The sequence below is a fragment of the Epinephelus lanceolatus genome, chromosome 7, assembly GCF_041903045.1.
Source record: "Epinephelus lanceolatus isolate andai-2023 chromosome 7, ASM4190304v1, whole genome shotgun sequence".
NCBI lineage: Eukaryota > Metazoa > Chordata > Actinopteri > Perciformes > Serranidae > Epinephelus > Epinephelus lanceolatus.
In genome coordinates, this window is record NC_135740.1 from 41,551,716 (window position 1) to 41,573,602 (window position 21,887).

A 21,887-nucleotide genomic window follows, 5' to 3' on the forward strand; every position below is an offset into this window, starting at 1 on the left:
TTGTGAATTAAAAATGACAACACATTTTATGTAAAAGAAAAGTGGGAAACTGAGGGAAACAGCAATATCAAAAGGTGGAGTGGGAAATCTTAGATGACAAGCTATGGAAATCGACCAACTCATTGTCTTGGACGGAGTTTAACTGTAACCTGCCATACTGTGATGCATTCAATGGGCAATTCAATGTAAAACGCCCAAACTAGATACTCCAAGAAGTGTTGTGATGCACTGTGATACTGCCAAAATCCTAAGATATGTCGTGATACAGTTGTTCACATTAACCCCTGGTGCCCTGCTACACTTGGACCTTTCTTTTGATTACGATTATTTACTTATTTATTTATTCATCTAGTTCTGTTTTTGTTAGTTTAAAGGATAGTGGTTGTTTATTCGTCTGCATGTTTGTTTGTTCTTCCATCTATTTATTTGTCCACATCGCTTTGTACCTGATGATTTCTTTTTTTGAATTTAAATAAAAAGAAAATTACAAAAGAATTAGAAAATGGCTGGGAGCCACCTGGCACCCTATCACTGGCCAGCTTTGGCCCATGGGCGGTAAATTGAGTGGCACTGATTTATACTATAGATGAGACAAGTCATAGTACAACCTATGCCTTTTATTTCTGCTTATATGTGTTTTGTAATTTGTACAAAGCATAGATTGCATAAGGCCTTAGGTACTGTAAAGTGTACCTTGTTTATAGTTTAAGTCTTATTTGTTTCATTTATTTCAATGTAAACCAGTGGTTCCCAACTGGTCCAGTCACAGGGTCCAGATTTCTCCTGAGTCATTAGTTCGAGGTCCACACAGTTTAATACATTCAGCGCCATACTTGCCTTTGGTCGTGTCGTTGAGCTAGTTTGCTGTCTCTGTTCTGTAGCTGACTGTAAGTCACTCACTCCACAGAAGAAAACCACACTTCAAAGTAAAAGCTCTGTGCTGGAAATCTACTGTACATAAAAATAAAGTGTGTGTGTGTGTGTTTTTTTTTTTTTTAGAAACTTGACACGATTGTGAGTAATGTGTGGTCCACTCTGAATGGACCCACGACCCAAGTGCTAGAAATTATCAGCGCTACTACAACTGCTGTCTCTTTGCTACCAGCTATTTTATATTAACAACTGAAAAGTCATGTGTGATATTTATATGAATCAAAAGTAAACTGATTCAACTGTATGTTTATTTTATAAAGACTCAGGGATTAAAATCCTTCATGCTGAGAACTGATGAAATTAAGATTTCACTCTCCACCTGATTACTGGTGTAGCAGTCTTTTGCATGGTTTCATACTGACAGGAAATTACTCATACTCATACAGAGTAAGGCACAAAATAATGGCTGTAAGTTCTGCATATTTTTATCGACACTTTTTTTATGCAGCATGACGAAAATTACTTACATTTTAAACTGTGTGTGAGACCTTAACATTTAAAAACATGTAATTAACATAAATAATTGTCAAACCACTGATTGGGGGAAAAAAAGATAAATCCCTTTTGTACAAAAACACAACGCATTCCAGTTTCACAAAAGTCATGTTTTAAAACTTACAGATTCCTCATATGTATTCTGACATTTTCTCAATAAAATATGAACAGTTTTATCGTCTAATATCAAATTCACAGATCAATAAAACTCCTTACATAAAGTAATCTGACTTAATTCCCAAAATTTATATAAAAAAAAAATCACAACTTTAAAATATACCAGGCACCTTCCACTTGTTGTAGTTGCACAATCTGGTTAATGTCCCCTGCAGTCGTAACCTCTGTATCGCTACACATCCTGAGGGATTCTGGGACGTCCATCAGTGCACTCACACTCCTCTTTGTGATGCGGGGGAACAGCGGGGGACTCCTTGCTCTGAGTCTGTCCTTTGGTTTGGCAGGTGGGGCAGCAGGCGGTGTGTCCGCCCTGCCGGCAGTCAGGACAGGACAGAACCAGCTGACAGCAGAAGTTGGTGGAACAGAGTTTGTACTGGTCCCAGGGACTGCCGCAGTACCTGCAGTCTGAACGAGGACAAAGAACGACTCAAGTGTGACATAACTTTAAATACAGACAACAAAGTCAAACAAAGTGCTACTGTGCAGTAATGTTTTATGATACTGTTAACAACTGCACACACTAACCTGAGATGATGTCACTGTTGGAGGAGATGGCGTAGCGTTCATCAAACACAAAAAGCTTCCCTCGATAGAAACCCTCTGGGAACTGCTCCAGATACTTGTGGATTCCACCTTTCAGCTGGTAAACTTCCTTACACACTTCCTGCAGGTAAACATGTAAACAAAAAAGGCACTGTAGGTTGCAAATGTTGCAAGCAACGTGTCAATGTGGGGCTGAGTATCTCAACTACAGCTCAAAAGTTATGTTTTCTTCAACAGCTGGTCTGAGGACACAAGCAGACGATGGCCCAACAGCTCCCCCTGGTGGAAAACCAGCAGCCTACAAAATGTGAGTCACTGCACAACCAGCTGGTCCCATGAGGTGCTTCACATTTAGAAAGATTTATCTTACTTTGGAGCGGAGGTACGCAGAGCCGCGCTCGCAGCGGATCCCTCCTGTGCAGTACATCAAGACCTTCTTGTCTCTGAACAGTTCGAGGTTCTGGTCGACGTAGGCCGGGAAGTAGCTGAACTTGCGGATGCTCGGGGCCAGACACTGAGTAAACTGCCCCTGGAGGGAATAAAACAATCATGATTCAGAATGACAGCCAAACACTGCAGCCGAGCTTTGTCTTGTTTGATTATGAGAATGTTTTCCTGCCATTCTTACAGGGATTTTAAGCATCTATTTCAGCAGAACAACACTGAATATCATTGTAAATCAGCATCTCAAAAGGAGAATTTCTGTCACTGTTGGCACAGAAATTAAAGTTCATCTATTCTATTCTACATTCATTTTTTCAAGACAATCCATGTACACTGGGGTCCTGGGTGAGTCGGTATGGAATGACCCATAAAAGATGAAATTTAACATACATACAGCTTGTAGAATCTGTCCAAGTCAAACCATGTGAAGGAAAACAGATATAATACTTACAATCTTACTCTCATAAAAGTTGCGGCAGTCCAGGAGGATGGTGTCAGTGCACAAGTCCCCTTTAGCCAACAGAGCCTCAACTTCTTTATGAAACTCCTCCGGTTCCAAATGAACTCCTGAGAGGTGAGACAAATTTGGAACTAACATGACAACCACAAAATGTTACAAAGCAGAACTTCTTACAGAAAGTAGCAGCGTAAAAACACCCGAACAACACGTATATAAAGAATACAACAAAGTGAAAATAATAAAGTTAAAGGCATTAGTATCACTGGTAATGGTGGCATGATTTTTTGCACTATTGCAACAGTATTAATGTTTACACAAACTGTACCTGCCAGCTGGTAGGAAACAACGTCAGGATCCATTCCCATTGGGACGATTTCTTTATAGACGCCGACCCTCAGGTCTTTAAAACACGCTGCACCACCATCACTTGTCTGAACACACACAGACAGAGACAAACACACCAGTAACTACAAAGAACTATTATTAATATGATTTACCTATCCACCCATTTTCAACTGGGGGGAGGTCATACAACACCACATAAAAAAAACCCCCTAAACTATCCCTTCAAAGCTCAGCTGTGGCCAACCAGTGTGACACAAAACTGAGTTCATATTCATGCATAAACATTACGTAGTATATATCTCTTAAACAAAAGGCATATCTTTAAATTCTATCACCCGGCATGAGTTTTTCATTGGAGTCGGACCTTAAAATCCTCCTTCTCCATCTTGAAGAGAGGGTGTGAACACATAGCGTCGATGTAAATGTCAGTGGCCGTGTTGGTGCCACCAACTGTCCCATTGATGCCTTCAGTCGCCACCCTCACCTGAAAAAGATGATCATGATATATTTACAGAAGATGGGTAAATTGAATCAAATGTTTGTTCTTTTTTTGCAGTAACAGAAACATGTTTCAAGGTCTCAACATTCTTCAGTCTCTCAGCTGGAGGCAGGATAAGAGAATTTATTCACCTTGCCAGTTAAGTGGAGCTTCTCACACAAAGCTTTCTGCCAGGCACAGATGACATGTGGATCCTTCACCTGACAGTAGTGATAATAGAGCAGAACCTTGCCTGGACCCCTGAAGAGAAGAATTACAGTGAGAGAAATCAGTAACGATTTAAAATGTAGAAGGACAAGTACAGCATGACAACTAAACCCAGGCAGGAGAATCAAAATTTGACCAGTACTTCTGAAGCCGCTCCTCAGAGATGTGACTAGTGTCAGGTATCCACGCAGAAATGTCCACCGGCTCGGCCTCGTGCTCGTCCGGCTGCTGTGTTTCAGGTTCCTCTTCCAGCTGGATTAACAAACACTCATACGTGGCCTGTGTGAGCTGCTGTATTTCAGTATCATGAGTCCTGGCCACGTGTTTGTGGATGGCAGAGTGTTCACTGAAAGTCTGGCTGCAGCAGCACCAAGATGAGCTTCCTTCCTCCTGACTGCTGTCCCTCTTGGACGCAACAAAGGCAGCAAATGACTGAAGAGAAAGAAAAGCAGGATATGCTTTCAATGTGGCAATGTCAAATCTGTTTTTAAAATATTAACTATACTGTCAAATGTGTTTAACAGTGGAAACAGCAGACTTTACCATAGTTCCCAACCTGTTTTGTTTGTGGCCCCTAACAAAGAGCGATGTCTACTTATTAAAGGTTACACGTCTATGAGTTCAGACCAGTTCAGTCAAAAAGTGATGTTAACCTTTAATATTCTTCATAGAAACAGGAGATAATTTAGGAGATGAGACTAGATAGTAACTTGCAGAGTAAAAATGAACAGAATTTTCAGTGACATAATTTATTTTTCTTGTTTATTATCCAGTTATCATCTTAGAATCCCTTAGATTCATCTTGTGACCCCACTGGTGAGTCCTGACTTCCAGGTTGGAAACCACAGAGCTGAGATATAAACTAACAGGCTCCAGTATAGGTCATTAGGTTTTCTAATGCAGCACGACCCATGCTGAATTTCTGACAACAAAGTAGTGATATCTGAGTTTTTTTTAATCTGACAATATATCCACAGATTTTATTATTTAAACCAAAAAATCATTGCCAATACCTTAAAGTTTACTTCTTTGTTATATTCTTTTTCTCCCTCTCTTCATTGTTTCCCTTCTTAAGGATTATTTCTTCGTTGTATTAGTATAATGGGGTGGCTGTGGCTCACAGGTAGAGTAGTCAGCTAATCTGAAGATGGGTGGTTCGATCCCGGGCTCCTCCGGCCCGCATGGCAAAGCGTCCTTGAGCAAAATACTGAACCCTAAATTGACTGCTTACTGAGCAGCAGGTGGCACTGTGTATGGTACCTGCAACAGCAGCAAGACTGCAGGGAAAACAGCATATTTCACAACTAACTCAGTGAATTAAAGGTTTATTTTGACCAAACCAGAGGTGGGAATTGTTGGAACATTGGACTAACTAACTGGACGACTAACAAGACTAACCAAGATAATTTTGCTGAGTTTTACTGTGCTTCTTTTGAGTGTAAATAAAATGTGTTTTGCCATGAGTTAACAGGGCAGTGAAGCTAGTCTTAGTTCGGTGAAAAAGAGAAACTTTAATCCAGAAGGTGTAAAGTTGTATCAGCCCTGGGGTAGGCAACCTGTGCCTCTTTAGCCCTCTCCAGTGGCTCTCTGTGGCTTCAACAAAAAATATGACATGAAATTAAATAAGGTTTTTTTTGTTTTTTTACATTTCCACTGTTATTTATCATTGTTGGAGGCCTAAAGAGATTCTTACATTCTCCAGTTGTAACAATTCGTAGCCTGTGCACTGAATTTAAAAAAAAAAGGTTAACATTTCTTCAACTAAAATGTGCATCATACGTCTACAGCACCTTTTCCTCTAATTTTTGCCAAACCTCAACAATGGTGGCTACTCTTGAGCCTCCCGATATAGGCTTGCAATGGATTCTAAATCCATTCAAGTAAAAGTCTCAGAGGAAAATATAGAATTTAATAGTGCATGGACAGATTTGTTTGCTTTCACAACCAATTCTGCAATGTTAAACTACCAAATAATCATAAACTCTGCCCACTGCAGAGGAGCCATTTTGCGGTTAAACATATTTTTGAATGCTCATGTAGACCTATTTTTAATGTCGATAGGCTGATTTAGACTTTATACAGTGTTACATTAAGGCTCAAATATGTTTTGTGGCTCCAGGCAGAAAAATGGCTCTTTTGATAGATAAGGTTGCTGAACCCTGTATTAACCACACTAATGCCACCATATACCATATATTAAAGCATGTAAAAATACATGCCGCCAAAGCCTACTGTTGATATATCGACCCAGCTGATATATCGGTCTAGCTAGATTTTAAAATTGCTATTTGTACAATTTATCTGTATTTAAGGCATGTTTTAGAGACTTAGATGTTATTTTGACAGACACTGGTGGTTTCTCACCTTCCTCCTGCAGAGGCTGTAGCACCTTCTTTGTGAGGCAGACAGTTGTTTTTCCTGTTTCAGTCCATTACACGTCGAAGCATCAACTTCCCAGTCTATGAACTCTGAGCAAACTGTTTCATCCGCTGCCATGTTTTTACAAAGATCTTTTAAAATACTAAAGTAGTTAGGTAGGAAACAGTCTTTAGCTAAGTTAGTAGAAGCTACTTCCGCTTTGTAGTCTGAACATGTAGGAATAATAAATCGCCGGGACAGTCGATGCTGACATAATATTATCAAACATTAAATATAAAGTCTTAAACATGATAATATATTCATTTTATATATTCAGCTGCCAACAAACGTGTAGCAGGACCCAGGCAGCGAATACCGGACAAAAAAGGACGGCGCACCTTCCGGTTAACCCGGATGTGCCTCCCTTGAATCAGACCGCTATTATTTTTCTGCCCTAGCGGCCAGGCTGAATAATCTAGAAGCTTGTTTAGCCGACTTATTTTGTTTCATATTCACTTTCTCGGCTAATTAGTGACAAGATGTCCAGGAGACGACACAGCGACGGAGAGAGTGACGGTTAGTGGACGTTACATGTGAATTACAGCTAATTGAGACGTTAGGCTAACGAGCGGTGGCTAGCCAAAGTTAGCTGGTAATGTTAATCTTTTGCATGGTGCGCGCACCCTCATGCTGATTGATGATTTTTTTTTCTACGAGGCCAGGTTTTGGTCGTGTCGACGTGAACTAAAGAAATGGAAAGCATTTGGTCATATTTGGTTTCTCGGTCGCTGCTTAAATGCGGGAAGATTGAACAAACTGTTCTAGTAACGGTACCGGAGGATTTAACCGGTACGCGCTAACCTTTAGCATCTGAGCTAACTGCTGTTACCCAGTATGGTTGATTAATATGGGGGCGGCAACTGAGTGTTGTAAATAATTTAAAAAATACCTCAGTGAAAGTAGTTTTTATAAAATGCACTGATGCTATTTTTGAGTCCTCCATAAGGGTATCTGTGACGTACTGATGTAGGGCTGCTTAAAACTATTACTCCTTGATTAGCAGAAGGACAGTCCATCCCAAAACAGATGTTCTTGTTGTCATTTAATTAAACAGTCGTTACTCAAACTCAGTAAACAAATAGAGCATTAACAGAAGAGCCAAGGGTGTATCACACCACATAGAAATATTGCAAAGCTCAACAGCCTTTTGTTAGTTGAAGTAGAAAGTAGTTTCACACATTGCTCTTGATTGTAAAACTTTCTTGTATGAATTAAAAGTAATGCAAAATCATTATCACTCTAAGTAGGGATGCATGATATTGGATTTTCATGTCATATATGCCAGCATGTAACAAGTCATTTGACCCATACCAATATCAATATATCCACTTTTTTGCTACCTAATTTTGGTGATCATCAAGTCTCTTCTGTAGTGGAATTAACATCATATCATGCATGCACATATCCTGATGGTCCACCAGGGGCCTGTATCACGAAGCAGGATTAATGTCTTAGCGAGGTAACTTCAGGGTTAACCCTGGGTTTTCGGTCTCACGAAGCCGGTTCAGTTCTTATCTGGGTAGATCGCCATGGTAACTTATTCTGAACGGCTATCCTGCTCCGGAGCAGGGTAAGTTCAGGGTTGAATCACCTGATCCTATAAAAAGCACCACCCACTGGCCAATCAGCTGTTCGGAAAAAAAATGACTCCGCTGACAGAAATGCAGCCCAGTCATGACGGGAAGTTTAATTCATTTGATTGATTTTGATTTGAAAGTTTATTTTGAACATTAAAAAAGAAAAGAAAGCAACAACAACAGACAATGAAAAGATTGTTCAAAAAGGAGTGGAAAGAAGTCGAAATGTCATAAGAAAGAAACTGATAATTTGCGGACACTTAATAGCACCATTAATTAGTGCCAACATTTTGTTTTGTTGGAGGAAATGATCCCTGTTAAAGATAATGGGCCTAACTGACAGCTTTGCTTCTGGAAGTGTGGAAAGTAGCCTATCATGTCTACACCTCATGGTGTTTGAGGGATTTTCCTTCTTGTTTTTTAAAGAGGGACACTAGGTATATTTTTGCGCAGCTGTTTATTTCTAACACCATCAGTTTGGCGTTGGTATGATTTAACTGTGACGTCAGCTTTAAGCTTTATTGTAGCATATATAACGTTATGACAAAGAAGACCGATTTATCAGACGCAATGATGTTAGACGATAATTGTAATACACGCAATTCATCTGCGCAGCATTGATTTCATGGGATTCAGGGGTGTGATCAGTGTCAGATGTACAAGTACAGGTACTGTAGCTACTTGAACCAGTGATGAGTAATTTAACCTACACATCATTTTATTTGCTACCTTGTTTTGTCTTGATTTTTCCCTCTCTCCTCCTCTATTTCTTCTTTCCTCACCCGTTTTTTCTTCTCTATTATGTGATTTCATTGATGTTTTGACAGGGGAATTTCTTTGATAAGCTTTTAGTGGCTTCTAACCTCTCCGGCACTTTTCTTTTTTTAATCTTGTAAATTTTATACTGTCTGTTTTTAACATTATGTGTAAATAAACTAATCTAAACTAAAACTAAACATTATTCATCCCGTTATGCGTTGCCACGCATGTTTCCTCCTCCTGCAGCTGCCACGGTGTTGGCCTTTTCTCTAATGTTGCTTTTCTCCTCCTCATATTTTAGTAGAATTAATCTCTGATCCTCACATGAGAAATACTTTTTCCCCTCACATACGGCGCTCTGTGAGGACGCTCAGTGACGCTGCGCTTCTCTCATGATTGTGATTGGTCCGCTGCGTGCGCGTTCACGGCTCTTGATAAAGCAACCCTGGGTTGAATTACCGAGTTGATATCCAGCGTCGTGATACCGATTATCCTGATTGCCACTGTTAGGGTTAGTCAACCCAGGATAGGTCTGGGTAACCCAGGAAAGGTTGATCTCGCTTCGTGATACAGGCCCCTGCAGATGGAGACATGAAATACAAGACTTTTCAATGTCTGTAATATTCATTCATTGTACAAAATAAGAAAAGGCCTCTACTGGCCAATATCGATGATGTGCTGATACTATCATGCATCCCTACTTTTCTTACAAAAAATATTTGTCTTTTCTTGGGTCTTTGAAGAAATCAAATGCTACATTTTCCCATAATACTGTAAAGGCTTTGAAGATTCGATCAATGGTCCTGCCAGAAGTTTTGATATTAGAATGATGCCAAAATATTTGTAAAGCTATTTCTGAATATTCATAACAGAAAGAACAATTTGTCTTTGTGTCTTTTTTTTTTTAATTTCTACATGTAGTGATTGTCAGGGAAAGGATTATTAGATAAATTTCAGCACCTTCTTAACCTTCTCTGTGAGGAAGCATCCAGACCATCTTCCAACATATATCATGTACAAACCCACTTCAGCATGCTTTGACATATGGAATAGAGACAACATCAAATAGGGCACGTATGGCTTTGTTACTATTTTGGGGATGTCATGAGAAACAATTTTTCCTACAGGAGAGTCAGCTGGGTTGGAAAGAAACGTATCTCAAAAGATCAGAGTCCAGTAACTCTTAAATAATGTCCATGGGTTGCTAAAATGCATCACACACACACACACACACACACATAAGCTGTAAATGACCACAGTAAAATCATCTTGACCAAAGTGTCCCATGAATTGTTTCACTTTTCACTGTCTGTGCAGCTTCTCAAGAAGATGCACTGAAGTGGCATTGTCACCACACTGATTCTCTCTGCTATTCAGTTCAAAGAGTTGGTACCCATTTAAGCTATTTCGCAGCACACTTTCAGAAATTTGATGACTCGCAAGAGACAGATGAAAAAACAAACGGTAGTCTAACTGATGCAATAAATGCAGAGACGCTCAGATTTTTGTACCTTTTATTGGTCAAGCTCCAAAAAGACTTAATCACACATTTCCCCAAACTTAACATCATCTTCTTGTACATAATATTGAGCTAATAGGTAATCCCCATGACAATGTTTTTAAGTCTTTGTTAAGCTCTTCATGTATATGTTTGTTAAAGTGCCCCTATACAGAGAGCCTATTTATAAATGACAAAGTGTTAATTCTGTCTTAGGGTGGATTTTCCCATCATGGCTGCCCTTGAGTTATTCTCTCAGCTTTTGTTTCCCACTCTGCTCAGTCTGTGATTATTTTGTTTCCCCATTACCCTTCCAGGAGGTCAGGCACATAAAAGGAGGAGAACGTCAGAGCCAATTGAAATCGAAGACCGGCTGGAGTCACTGATATGTCGAGTGGGGGAGAAGGTAACAAGTCTAACATCCTCTGTGTTCTGGTCTGTCTCACTCTGAGCCAAATCATTGAAGCCATTGAATGTAACACACTAAATTCTCTAATTTTCTTTCCTTACAGAGTACGTCATCTCTGGAGAGCAACCTGGAGGGCCTCGCAGGCGTGTTGGAGGCCGACCTTCCAAACTACAAAAACAAAATCCTGCGCATTTTATGTGCAGTGTAAGTTCATACCAGTTCTCACCCTCTGACTGCTGAAACGAGCAGTGTTTGCGTGGTCGTTTTTCACTGAGTTGTCTTTTGTTGACAGCGCTCGCCTCCTACCTGAGAAGCTGACTGTGTACACGACTTTAGTCGGCCTCTTGAACGCCAGGAACTACAACTTTGGGGGCGAGTTTGTGGAGGCCATGATCAGACAACTCAAGGAGACACTGAAAAACAACTTGTACAATGAAGCCGTTTATTTGGTAAGCTGAGTTTTTATCATAAGCACCTAAATTGATGCTTAGACTTTTTTTAAAATTATTATTAATGATATCATGTCTTTTTCAGGTGCGTTTTCTGTCTGATTTGGTCAACTGCCATGTGATCGCTGCTCCTTCTATGGTGGCCATGTTCGAAAACTTTGTCAGTGTTACTCAGGAGGAAGATGTACCACAGGTGGGTAGAAGGTTGAGGTGACAATGCTAGGTTGTTGACCACACTTAAGTTCATCAATTCCTTTATTACTTAACTTATTAACTGTAAATTCGATCATGGCAGCAGTGAAGGATTGAGGTGAGCTGGAGGTTAAAGAGAGTAAAATTATGAATATAAACATAAAGTGCAACTACAACTTATATACTGAAATATTTTGAGGCTATTTTCATCACACATATTTTTACTCCTCCTAAATGTTCACTACAGAGTTACAAATTAACAGTTAAACTCCGTATATTTAGAGTTGGGGGTTTAGAGTTGGGTTGAAATGAGGTGTATGTGATTTAAGTGGTCTTGTTTGCGTCCTCAGGTTCGGTCAGACTGGTTTGTGTATGTGGTGCTGTCCTGTCTGCCCTGGGTCGGTAAGGAGCTTTACGAAAAGAAGGACGTTGAGATGGACCGACTTCTCAGCCAGATCGAAGGCTACCTCAAGTACGATGTCTGCCGTGTTTTCTCACTCATTCTTCTTAGTTATTTGACTTTTATTTTTTGTTGTCCCATTTCAACTTATTCTTGCATCAGTCAGCTCGTCCTTAAAGTCACACTTCTGTCACTTCCAGGGGGCGAGTGAAGACGCACGTTCCCATGCTGCAGGTGTGGACAGCGGAGAAGCCCCACCCACAAGAGGAGGTGAGAGACGGATGATAGAACTACATTTCCCTTTTTATAGTTTAGAAAATAACTACTGTGGATCACATTCCCATGATGCTGTTGAAGAGCAGTTCTCAGAACATATCAGTGTCAGTGATTGTCTCTTCAAGCTCGAAGAATCGGTGGAAGAGATTTTTGCCCACATAGAATATACAGCCATCTTAGTGAGATGCTGTCTGTGTTTCTCTCTTCTAACCAACCTTATATCCTGTTAGTACCAACTAACGATTATTTTCTTTGTGGATTCATTTGCCCAGTATTTTCTAAATTAATCATAAATCATCATGCATCGTAAAATGTATTATTATTATTATAATACCGGGCTATAGGTTGCAGTTAAGATTTCTCCTCCTCTTCTCCTTCCCTCAGTACCTGGACTGCCTCTGGGCCCAGATTCAGAAGCTAAAGAAAGACCGCTGGCAGGAGCGTCACATCCTTCGTCCGTACATCGCCTTCGACAGCGTGCTGTGTGAGGCCCTGCAACACAACCTGCCCCCCTTCACCCCGCCAGGCCACATGCCCGACGCCCAGTACCCCATGCCACGGGTCGTCTTCCGCATGTTCGACTACACCGATGCCCCAGAGGTACGCTACACAATGTGTTTCTGTTTGCCCTCTGGTGTTGTAGACATTAATGGATTTTATGGACTCATTGTAACCTGTTAACCCTATGGGCCCTAGGCGTTTTTGGGGTATTTTTACTGCCTTTACTTCTAAGCTCATATCACAGTCATTATAAAGGCTACATACACATGCTATATCTTGTTTTTTTTTTCCAGGACAATCTGGGCTAACCAGATTTGCCATAATTCCATGTCCTTCTATGTGCCTGTATTTTATATTAATTTTTATATCAATGAAAAAAACAAATCCGTGTGACTAAATTCTTACATTTTTACATGTATCTCACCATAGCAAGTTGGAAGTTGACATATTCTGCCATATATGAAGAGGGGAGACTCTCTGGAATCTGGCAATATAAGAACCATGATGCTGGGACATTCTGTCACTTCACAGCTGTCCAAAACATGTGGTTTGTGCCAGGCGGACATGATTGCCAGTATTTTTTCATTATTGCAAGAAATTCCATTGACTCATTCACAAGTCAAAAATGTGTTTTATCTGAAAGAAACATGCAATATTTACATCTAAGATCATAGAAAAATAGTCAACCAAGTGCAATGATGTCCTCCAAGATAATATTTGCCACTTTGTTTGCAGTAAACAAAGTTTGTCGTTGTTTTTCAGTTTCAGTTATATATTGGGGAGACATTTTGGGCACTGGGGGGGGAACACATGTCCCCCTCAATGTATATGGTGACTACGGCCCTGTCAGCATGCATAATTAGGCTGCAGTTGTCTGGGTGTGCAAAGGTGAAGTGGCTGGTCTTGTCATACAAAGTTTGATGGAGTGTCAACTGGACAATATGGAGATATTTGCATCTTGAAAGCCGGACTACAAATGTGGATAGACAGGGAGAAACACACGCAAGCCTAAGACGTGGTAAGATACGATATTCCTCACTATATGAAGTGACTGATAACAAGATCTGTATAATGGATTGTAAAGAAAGTCGTCAGGTTTTTATTTTGTAGACAATTAATCTGGATTTATAGCATGATGGGATGACATGATGTGTGTGGCATCAGTGGAAAGCTCTGCTCCTGTGCTTTCATATGATATGCGTGGCATTTCTGTGCGAGCCTGCATTCGCGAGTAATCCATCCAAGAGTAATGTGTGTGCAGAGCTGTATGAAAGCTCTGTTATACATAATTTTAGTGTAACTTTATCATTTTTTTTCGCTATGAAAACATTGGATTACCGACAATTGCTTGGCCTTGTCGGAAAGCTACAATTCCGGTGTTTCACGTGATATGTGGCTTCTATGTGCTATGACGCACGGTCGCGGAGAAAATCAACAGAGAAGAACAGGTGTGAATTTGGACGCACTATGCGTCGTTCGGGCCCATAGGGTTAACTCTGAGCTGACAGCGGAGACAGACTGGTCAACATCACTGTTATTTCGTAATTCTTTAAAAAGGATGTGAACTTAATGGGACGCCTTTGAGTCTACAAACTCTGTCCTCTTGATCCTCAGGGTCCCGTTATGCCTGGCAGCCATTCTGTGGAGAGATTTGTCATAGAAGAAAACCTGCACTGTATCATCAAGACTCACTGGAGAGAGAGGAAAACATGGTGGGTAACACGCTTCAGCACTTTTCTGTCTGTCTGAATCGGCACGTTGAACACAGACTGAAATGTCCTCTGTTTTTTACCCTTTAGCGCTGCCCAGTTGCTCAGCTATCCAGGGAAAAATAAGATCCCACTCAACTATCACATCGTGGAGGTAAACTCACTGTCTTTTGACAAACACACTGAGAAATGAGAGAAGAATTAAAGGCTGATTTAAAATATTGATTTTGTTTTTTCCAGGTGATCTTTGGAGAACTCTTCCAGCTGCCCTGTCCGCCTCACATCGACGTCATGTACACCACACTGCTCATCGAACTCTGCAAACTGCAGCCGGGATCGTTGCCACAAGTCGTATCCTTGATTGTTTTTGTCTCTGCAGTTTAAATTAATGTCGCCTTCACTTTAAAGAGACTTTTCCTTAACGCTGCCTGTTAGTTGGCCCAAGCCACAGAGATGCTGTACATGAGACTGGACACCATGAACACCACCTGCATAGACAGGTAATCAAACCGCTCATGACAAGAGAAAAACACAACTGTCATACTTCCTGTCTGATTTAGAACTCATCCATTTCTTTTTTTATTTCCAGACTAATCAACTGGTTTTCTCATCATTTGAGCAACTTCCAGTTTAGATGGAGCTGGGATGACTGGTGAGTGATTCTGTGACGGACACAGTGAGCTTTTCACAGCAGATATTTATTGTTTTAAATTAGAAACGGACGTCACAGGTGACAGTTTTGTTCTCTCTGAAGGTCTGACTGCTTGACCGTGGATCTAGAGAAGCCCAAGCCAAAGTTTGTCAAAGAGGTTCTGGAGAAGTGCATGAGGTATGAACGCATTAGTCACATTTGTTTTAGTAAGTTTAAATGCCTTAAATGTAAAATGTTCTTCCTTTTCACTAAGCTGAAGTTAATTTACTCATCTTTATCGTCTGTTCTCATCTCGGCAGACTCTCATACCATCAGCGGATAGTGGACATCGTCCCTGCGACCTTCTCAGCGCTGATCCCAGCCGAACCCATCTTTTTGTACAAATACGAAGATGAGAGCGCCTGTAAGAACACTTATGTTTTTTTGTTGACTTTTAAATCTGTCGGCAAAGTCACGGCACGATTTTATGACTCCACAATCACCTGATTTGACGTAGTGACTGTCAGAACAAGCAAAAATGTTGTGTAGTGTGAACCAATGAGACATTATAATGAGAAACTTCCTCACAATAGTCAGTATCTCAAAACAATGACTTGGTATCTTGGTATCTCAAAGTAATCAGAAACTTTGTCTTCTTTAATGACTCAGCATATTGAGAAACTCCCAAAATAATGACTTAATATTTAAAAAATAATGAGAAACGGTGTCAAAATAATGAGTTGGTAGATACTAACTTATTTTTCATTACATTGACTTACAGAATCTTTATATATATATTATTCATTACAAGGGGAAGTTCTCATCATATTTTTTCTTTTCCTGGCAGAATGAGCTTCAGTAATAATCTGCTGAACCCTCAACTGAACTGAATTTTCATGTCGCGAGCACAGTTTGACTGAAATATTTATTTATGTTCCTCTGTCAGCCTCGACCGGTTCCACAGATCTATTTTTAACTGTCAAACAAATTCAGACATGAATCCCTAACAGCATGTCTCTCTTGTCTCACAGCTTCGTTACCGGGTTATGCAGCAACCATCATTGTCGGAAACGCCATCAAGAACCGAGCGTCCAACGAAGAGATCTTGGCCATCCTCAAAGAAGTGCCCAACCCCAACCAAGAAGATGATGATGGTGAGTTTCCTTCTTATTTGAGGCCGTTTTTATGTTTTCTTCTGCACTCTGCAGCAGTTCTTCTTTGGAGGACAAAAAGTCTTTACATTCCTTTCTCTTCTTCCAGACGAGGGCGAGAGCTTCAACCCTCTGAAGATCGACGTGTTCCTGCAGACGCTGCTCCACCTGGCAGCCAAATCCTTCAGCCACTCCTTCAGTGCTCTTGGCAAGTAAGTTCATCCGCCATGTGACTAAACACGTTTTACTTTCTCTTTTTATCCGTTTTCAAATTTGTCACCCCCACACAACAAACTGAAAGACACTAAATAAAATACAGTTAAAAAATAGAATGAAAACTGCTGAAAATATCTAAATAAACCCTGATAAAAAAAAAGTGATTTTACCGAGTGTTTTTCACAACCTGTGATGCTGGGGTGCCCCATGTACAAAGGCTGTGTCCTTGCCGCAGCGGCCGCAGGTTCAGTTCCACCTCACGGCTCTTTGCTGCATGTCAGTCGCACTTTCTCTCCCTGTTTCATCCTATATCTGTCCTATCAAGTAAAGGCCAAAAAGACCCCCAAAAAATATCTTAAAAAACACCCTGCATACCCAAAGATGTTTTAAGTTCCCCAACAGGATTCAGCAGTTCACATCAACTGTATGAAAGAAGTGGACGTAGCCACCGTGTCGTCACACATTGGTTTGTGGACTCCCATTTTAAAGGGTTCGAGTTTGACATTTTGGCCATGGCTATCCTGGTTTTCGGCGCCAGAAGTGACCATATTTGGATGAGAGGGTGGAGCTGGGGAGGAAACGCATTGCTACACCTCGAGCGTGATAGACAGGTTATTGTGGTAGCTACTTGTCGTAGCCACGTCCTAAAGCACTCTTTCCTTTATTGTCTATTTTACTCTAAATGGGACTATAATTTACAAAGTGAACATCATGCTGTACTGAAGAAGACGTGAAACTAATGATTGAGACCATGAACTTTACTGAGGAAAAAAATTAAGTGAGAAGTCGGGTCATTTTCTCAGAAACTTATACAGTCAAACGTCTTTTTGCAACCAGTGGAGTCACCCCCTGCTGGCCATTAGAAAGAATGCAGGTTTCAGACACTTCCACATCAGCTTTACTTTTCTGACCAGGAGGCTGCTTCCTTTTCATTTATACAGTCTGTGGCAGTGGTTCCCAGCTGGTCCAGGCACGGGGTCCAGATTTCTCCTTAGTCGTTAGTGCAAGGTCCACACAGTTTGATACATTCAGTGTCATACTTGAGTTTGGTCATGACACATTCGCTTGTCATCTGCGGTCCATTCAGAATGGACCCACGATCCACCAGTTGGGAATCACTGGTCTATGGTATAACCACCATTAAGTTTTGTATTAAATGAATCTGTCCTGCGGCCTCACCTGCATCTGATTGCTCCAGGTTCCATGAAATCTTGAAGGCCCTGACAGACACCGACGAGGGGAAACTTCACATCCTCAAGGTGGTTTATGAAGTGTGGAGGAATCACCCGCAGGTACAAACAATACAGAATAAACAAATTGAACAGGAAGACGTTTAACCCTAAAAAAAGCTGACAGTTTGTAGCGTGTGTTTTTGCTGCGTTACAGATGATCGTAGTGTTGGTGGACAAAATGATTCGGACGCAGATCGTGGACTGTGCTGCTGTGGCCAACTGGCTCTTCTCTCAGGACATGGCTCATGAGTTCACCAGGTGGGACACATTAAACACAGGGAGGCGCTCCACATGAGATGATGTTTCTCCCAGTGTGAAGGTTTTATCATGTTCATTCTGTCCACTCAGTCAGGACGTAAAAACTGAGCCTCTGTTGTCTACATTATTTATCTTATCATCATGCAGACTTTTCGTTTGGGAGATTCTGCACTCGACCATCCGAAAGATGAACAAACACGTGCAGAAGATCCAGCAGGAGCTGGAGGAGGCCAAGGACAAGCTGGAGAAACAGCAGCATAAGAGGGTAACTTAATAACTTTATCCGTCACGTCTTATAACAATAATAGATGTGAGTGTTAAATGACCTGAATTGGTCAAAGTAGGAGAGGTTAATGTTTGTGTGTGTTCACCAACAGAGGGACAGTGGGGACGACGAGGACATGGACAAGAACAGCGAGGATGAGGAGGGTCAGTTAGAGGAGCAGATCGAGAGGCTACAGGAGAAGGTGGAGTCGGCTCAGAGCGAACAGAAGAACCTCTTCCTCGTCATCTTCCAGGTACTGAAGGCTGTCGGGGAACTCCAAACTTAGACACAAGGATTTTACAAGTTTTCAGCTCAGCTTCAAAGCAGTCGAGCAAATGTTGATGTTACCAAAGTGCTTTTGAACAAGGTGACGTCAGTTCATCCAGTGAATGCTGTGGTCTTTCTGATTAGATCCCATGTGTGAATATTTGGAACAGCAACAAAGACCAGACAGAAGCGCACATGATTTTGCATTTTATTTTTTCAGATTTTCTAGAATTTCAATAGAAATTAGATCTTTGAAGGGAGATGCACGAACCCTGCCTTACAAACAATTCTGTGGCGCCAGGTAGTCAGGTTGTAAAATACTGCCTTTGCTTCAGTCACCTGGAAGAACGCATGGCTCAGGAGTTTGGGTCCAGAGCTGCAAAAATCAAATCATCTTCCTTTTATACAAATGAGCATTTTCAAGCATTTGTTTTGACTTAAGTCTTCAGGTCCTTCCAGCTGCTGCCTGATGAAATCCATAACGTCCTCGAGGTCAGCATAATATTTGTTTGAGCCTGTGAGTTTGTAGCAGCTGAATTAAGTGTCTTTACTGAAGGAGTGACTTAAGTATGTCACTGTAGTTCATTCCTAGATTAAAATAAATTCCAACGTGTCGATGTTTGCAAATGGCTAAAGCTACTGATAATACACCTGCCAACAAGAATGGTTTAGGAAACGGAGATGACGAACAATTTTCTTGTGGTTATGCAAAATTACTTATACAACAGTTAATTCCGGCCCTGCAATCTGATTGGTCGAGAGACAGTAAAACCGTGACGATATTGGAGTACAACATCATGGTTATTTCACTGTGTATGTATCACTCCGCCTCACAGCTGATTGCAATCAACAATCAAATCAAAACTGACGGTTAGTGTCAGTTAGGTCAGCAGTTGCGTTGTAGGCTAATTAATTCATCCACTGTCAAACAGCCAAAAATATGGATTTATTTCCTAAAATAAGTTTCGAATTGAACTATGAATGGTCATCAGAGGAAGATGAGGGAGAGGAGAAGCTGAATCCATCTGAGCACACATCCAGGTTTGCCATTAGTCTGAGTGGGCGGAAGTTCGCTGCATAGATCAGCCTCTCATTGGGCGGAACGAGCCACCCGCTGAAGTCCCGCCCTACCACCTCCGGTTGTGTAGCAGTTTTCAACCGTTTTCAACACGTCCTTTACCAACTTTTGCTGTGTTTGATCTTGCGGGGATGTAGACATTTTTCTGCCATGGTTCGCGTCCTGTAGGCGATATTTTTGTGGGCGTGTTACACCAAAACCTGTTTCCCCCCGGCAATATTTTTGCAAGCGCACCGTTGCTGTGGCACCGCCCAGATCGATTGTGATTGGTTGAAAGAAATACAAGCAGCCGGGGCATTTTTTTCTCCAATCTCAAAGTGAGAGTCGGCGCAGCCAGACCTTTCTTTTCTTGAGAAAGGCCTGGTGAGCGAGACTAGTGTTTCATCAGCGGAGCTCAATGACTTGGAGAAAAGCAACATACTGTCAGATCAGAAGGCAGAGTCGGCTGTGCCTGTGAAGCGACAGTCCACCATGCAGTCACCAGAGACTTATTTCACCGGCTGCACAATTAATGGAAACGTGCAGATAAATGTGTATAAAGAGTAAGTGCCTGGCGCACCATGTCTGCGTTACATAGCAACGGTGACGGCGGAGTCCTGAGGGAACTATTTTTGTTGGCGGAAGACAAATAAAAATGCTTAAATTATCTATTTTGTCCTCAACATTTCTTAATCAGCCTTGCTTATTTAACTGTTGAACTGTTGTATAAAAGCAATATCACACTCGAGCTCATGATGTTATACTCTTACATCATCACAGCTGTGATTCGGTCATAGGCACGAGCACGAGGCCCTCTTGTGTAATATTGCTTAATTAATTCCCCCCAATGAAAGACTTCATGAGACTGTTTTTTTACACATCGTGCTTTTTACACGTGGCCACAGAAAAGGATGTTGTTTCTGTGCATTATTTAATTCATGGCCACGCATTTCTTTATCCCACCAGGTGGACTCCCTAATATTCTGACTACAGAGGAGAGGAAAATTATCTGAGTCTAACTTTATAATTTAGGCTCATAAGACGGAAACGTTAATGTCGCGTTCACATCAAACACAATCTGAATATTTGCGTTGCGTTATTCACGCAAGTTTGAACGTTAGAATATTTTGTGTTGACTCAAGTCGTACCCATTTAAAAAAAAATCGCTGAATGGATGAACTCCCACTGGTATGTCCTCCCTGTCATACGTCACCGGAGGATCTCAAGGCTGACTCTCGCAGCGGGAATTGGTCGCTTAATGTTCAGATTTTTTAACTCACAAATAAGCGTATTACTTGAAATTGCGCTTTCTCTTTATTTGTGCCGCTTAATTCATGTGTTCCTTGAATGCTGGAGGGAATTCACATCTAATCGTGTCTATACATTGACCTAACTTGAAATTCACTTGTGCAAATCGTTGTATTTATGTTCTTGACATGTATTTGTGTTTTTCTGTCCGGCAGCGTTTCATCATGTTGTTGACGGAGCATCTGGTTCGCTGTGAGACGGGCAGCGTGGACATCAGCACGCCCTGGTACAAGAACTGTATCGAGCGGCTGCAGCAGATCTTTCTCATGGTACAACATTAACACACTCTCACACACACTCCAGTCCGCAGTAACACAGTGTGTGTATTCTCTCAATGATGTAATGTGTCTCCTCCTTGTGCAGCACCATGTGACCATCCAGCAGTACATGGGAACCCTGGAGAACCTGCTGTTCACCGCAGAGCTCGACCACCACATCCTGGCCGTGTACCAGCAGTTCTGCGCCCTCCAGCTCTGAGACACACACACCAACACACACACGCGCACACACACACACACACACCAACACACACGTCTAAGGATGAATTGTGGACTTGTGTTCACACCGTACCTACACATTAGAAACTACCAGCTCTTGCATCAAGAATCTCCTCATCACAGTTTCTTTGTTTTTTTAAAAATTGAGTTTTGTGTTGTTTGGTGCCATTCGACTCGTTAGTTTGTGCGACCACGACTGAGGGCGTGTTTTGAAGTAGGAAGTCTGATAAATCCTCCGTCATTAATTTGCTGTAGTGTTTCCTTTTTTTGTTTTGTTTTTTTTGCTCGGGTTTCAGTTTTTCTTTTTTACATCCTGCTTGTATTCTTATGAAAGGGTCTTTTTAAATCTGTCTTAACTGTCTGGGGAGAGCTGCAGGAACGATCACAGGAGAGGAGGAGGAGGAAGAGGAGGAGGCTTCAGGTTGGCTCGGATTGATTATGAATCTAGAGAGCGCTCTACTTTTTTATATTTGTTTTATGTGGAATTGGGAAATAATTAAAACTCTTTATCCGTCTTTATCCGCCTGCTCGTCTGTGTCACTTTCTTCAACTCAGACATCTTCCTCTCTGATGAGTACTCAGAGGAACAGAGACAATTAGAGAGACACAAGGGTGGTACTTTGCTGTGCAGTAGTTCATGGATAAACATGAAGTCACATCACTCATGAACTGAAGTCATTAAAGCATTAAAGGTCCAGTGTTTAGGATGTAACG

General features: G+C 41.3%; 2 protein-coding genes across 3 annotated transcripts; one reads left to right on the plus strand and one right to left on the minus strand.

The window, feature by feature from the left end:
* Positions 1 to 1,522: 1,522 nt before the first annotated feature.
* tstd2 (thiosulfate sulfurtransferase like domain containing 2) lies at positions 1,523 to 6,852 on the minus strand. Its single transcript, XM_033633540.2, has 9 exons — positions 6,468 to 6,852; positions 4,246 to 4,535; positions 4,028 to 4,136; positions 3,762 to 3,881; positions 3,378 to 3,483; positions 3,044 to 3,159; positions 2,519 to 2,677; positions 2,131 to 2,269; positions 1,523 to 2,010 (listed from the first exon to the last, which is right to left on the minus strand). The coding sequence occupies exons 1-9, from the start codon at positions 6,597 to 6,599 to the stop codon at positions 1,778 to 1,780; spliced, it is 1,404 nt and encodes a 467-aa protein (XP_033489431.2). The 5' UTR covers positions 6,600 to 6,852; the 3' UTR covers positions 1,523 to 1,777.
* Positions 6,853 to 6,876: 24 nt separating this feature from the next.
* Positions 6,877 to 21,692, plus strand: ncbp1 (nuclear cap binding protein subunit 1). 2 transcript variants are annotated; one of them, XM_078169566.1, is made up of 24 exons: positions 6,877 to 7,037; positions 10,673 to 10,761; positions 10,868 to 10,968; positions 11,057 to 11,213; positions 11,299 to 11,406; positions 11,756 to 11,877; positions 12,006 to 12,075; positions 12,466 to 12,681; positions 14,197 to 14,294; positions 14,382 to 14,445; positions 14,532 to 14,642; positions 14,727 to 14,791; positions 14,881 to 14,943; positions 15,046 to 15,120; positions 15,243 to 15,346; positions 15,954 to 16,076; positions 16,183 to 16,285; positions 17,488 to 17,581; positions 17,676 to 17,779; positions 17,927 to 18,044; positions 18,157 to 18,297; positions 20,832 to 20,945; positions 21,040 to 21,154; positions 21,187 to 21,293. In XM_078169566.1, the coding sequence occupies exons 1-23, from the start codon at positions 7,001 to 7,003 to the stop codon at positions 21,151 to 21,153; spliced, it is 2,391 nt and encodes a 796-aa protein (XP_078025692.1). In that variant the 5' UTR covers positions 6,877 to 7,000; the 3' UTR covers position 21,154; positions 21,187 to 21,293. The 2 variants fall into 2 exon arrangements, with proteins under 2 accessions (XP_078025692.1, XP_033489430.1); XM_033633539.2 differs by having other exon boundaries at positions 21,040 to 21,692.
* The last annotated feature ends 195 nt before the right edge of the window (positions 21,693 to 21,887 follow it).

What these genes read in the sequence shown, in the direction of transcription:
- tstd2 (XM_033633540.2), bottom strand. Translation starts at nt 6,599, where the DNA reads ATGGCAGCGGATGAAACAGTTTGCTCAGAGTTCATAGACTGGGAAGTT. An exon ending in ACAGCCTCTGCAGGAGGAAG is followed by an intron (nt 4,536 to 6,467) that starts GTGAGAAACCAC and finishes CTTTCTCTTCAG; the next exon opens with TCATTTGCTGCCTTTGTTGC. An exon ending in CTGCGTACCTCCGCTCCAAA is followed by an intron (nt 2,270 to 2,518) that starts GTAAGATAAATC and finishes GTTTACCTGCAG; the next exon opens with GAAGTGTGTAAGGAAGTTTA.
- ncbp1 (XM_033633539.2), top strand. Translation starts at nt 7,001, where the DNA reads ATGTCCAGGAGACGACACAGCGACGGAGAGAGTGACG. An exon ending in CGGGATCGTTGCCACAAGTC is followed by an intron (nt 14,643 to 14,726) that starts GTATCCTTGATT and finishes GCTGCCTGTTAG; the next exon opens with TTGGCCCAAGCCACAGAGAT. An exon ending in ATGGCTCATGAGTTCACCAG is followed by an intron (nt 17,780 to 17,926) that starts GTGGGACACATT and finishes ATCATCATGCAG; the next exon opens with ACTTTTCGTTTGGGAGATTC.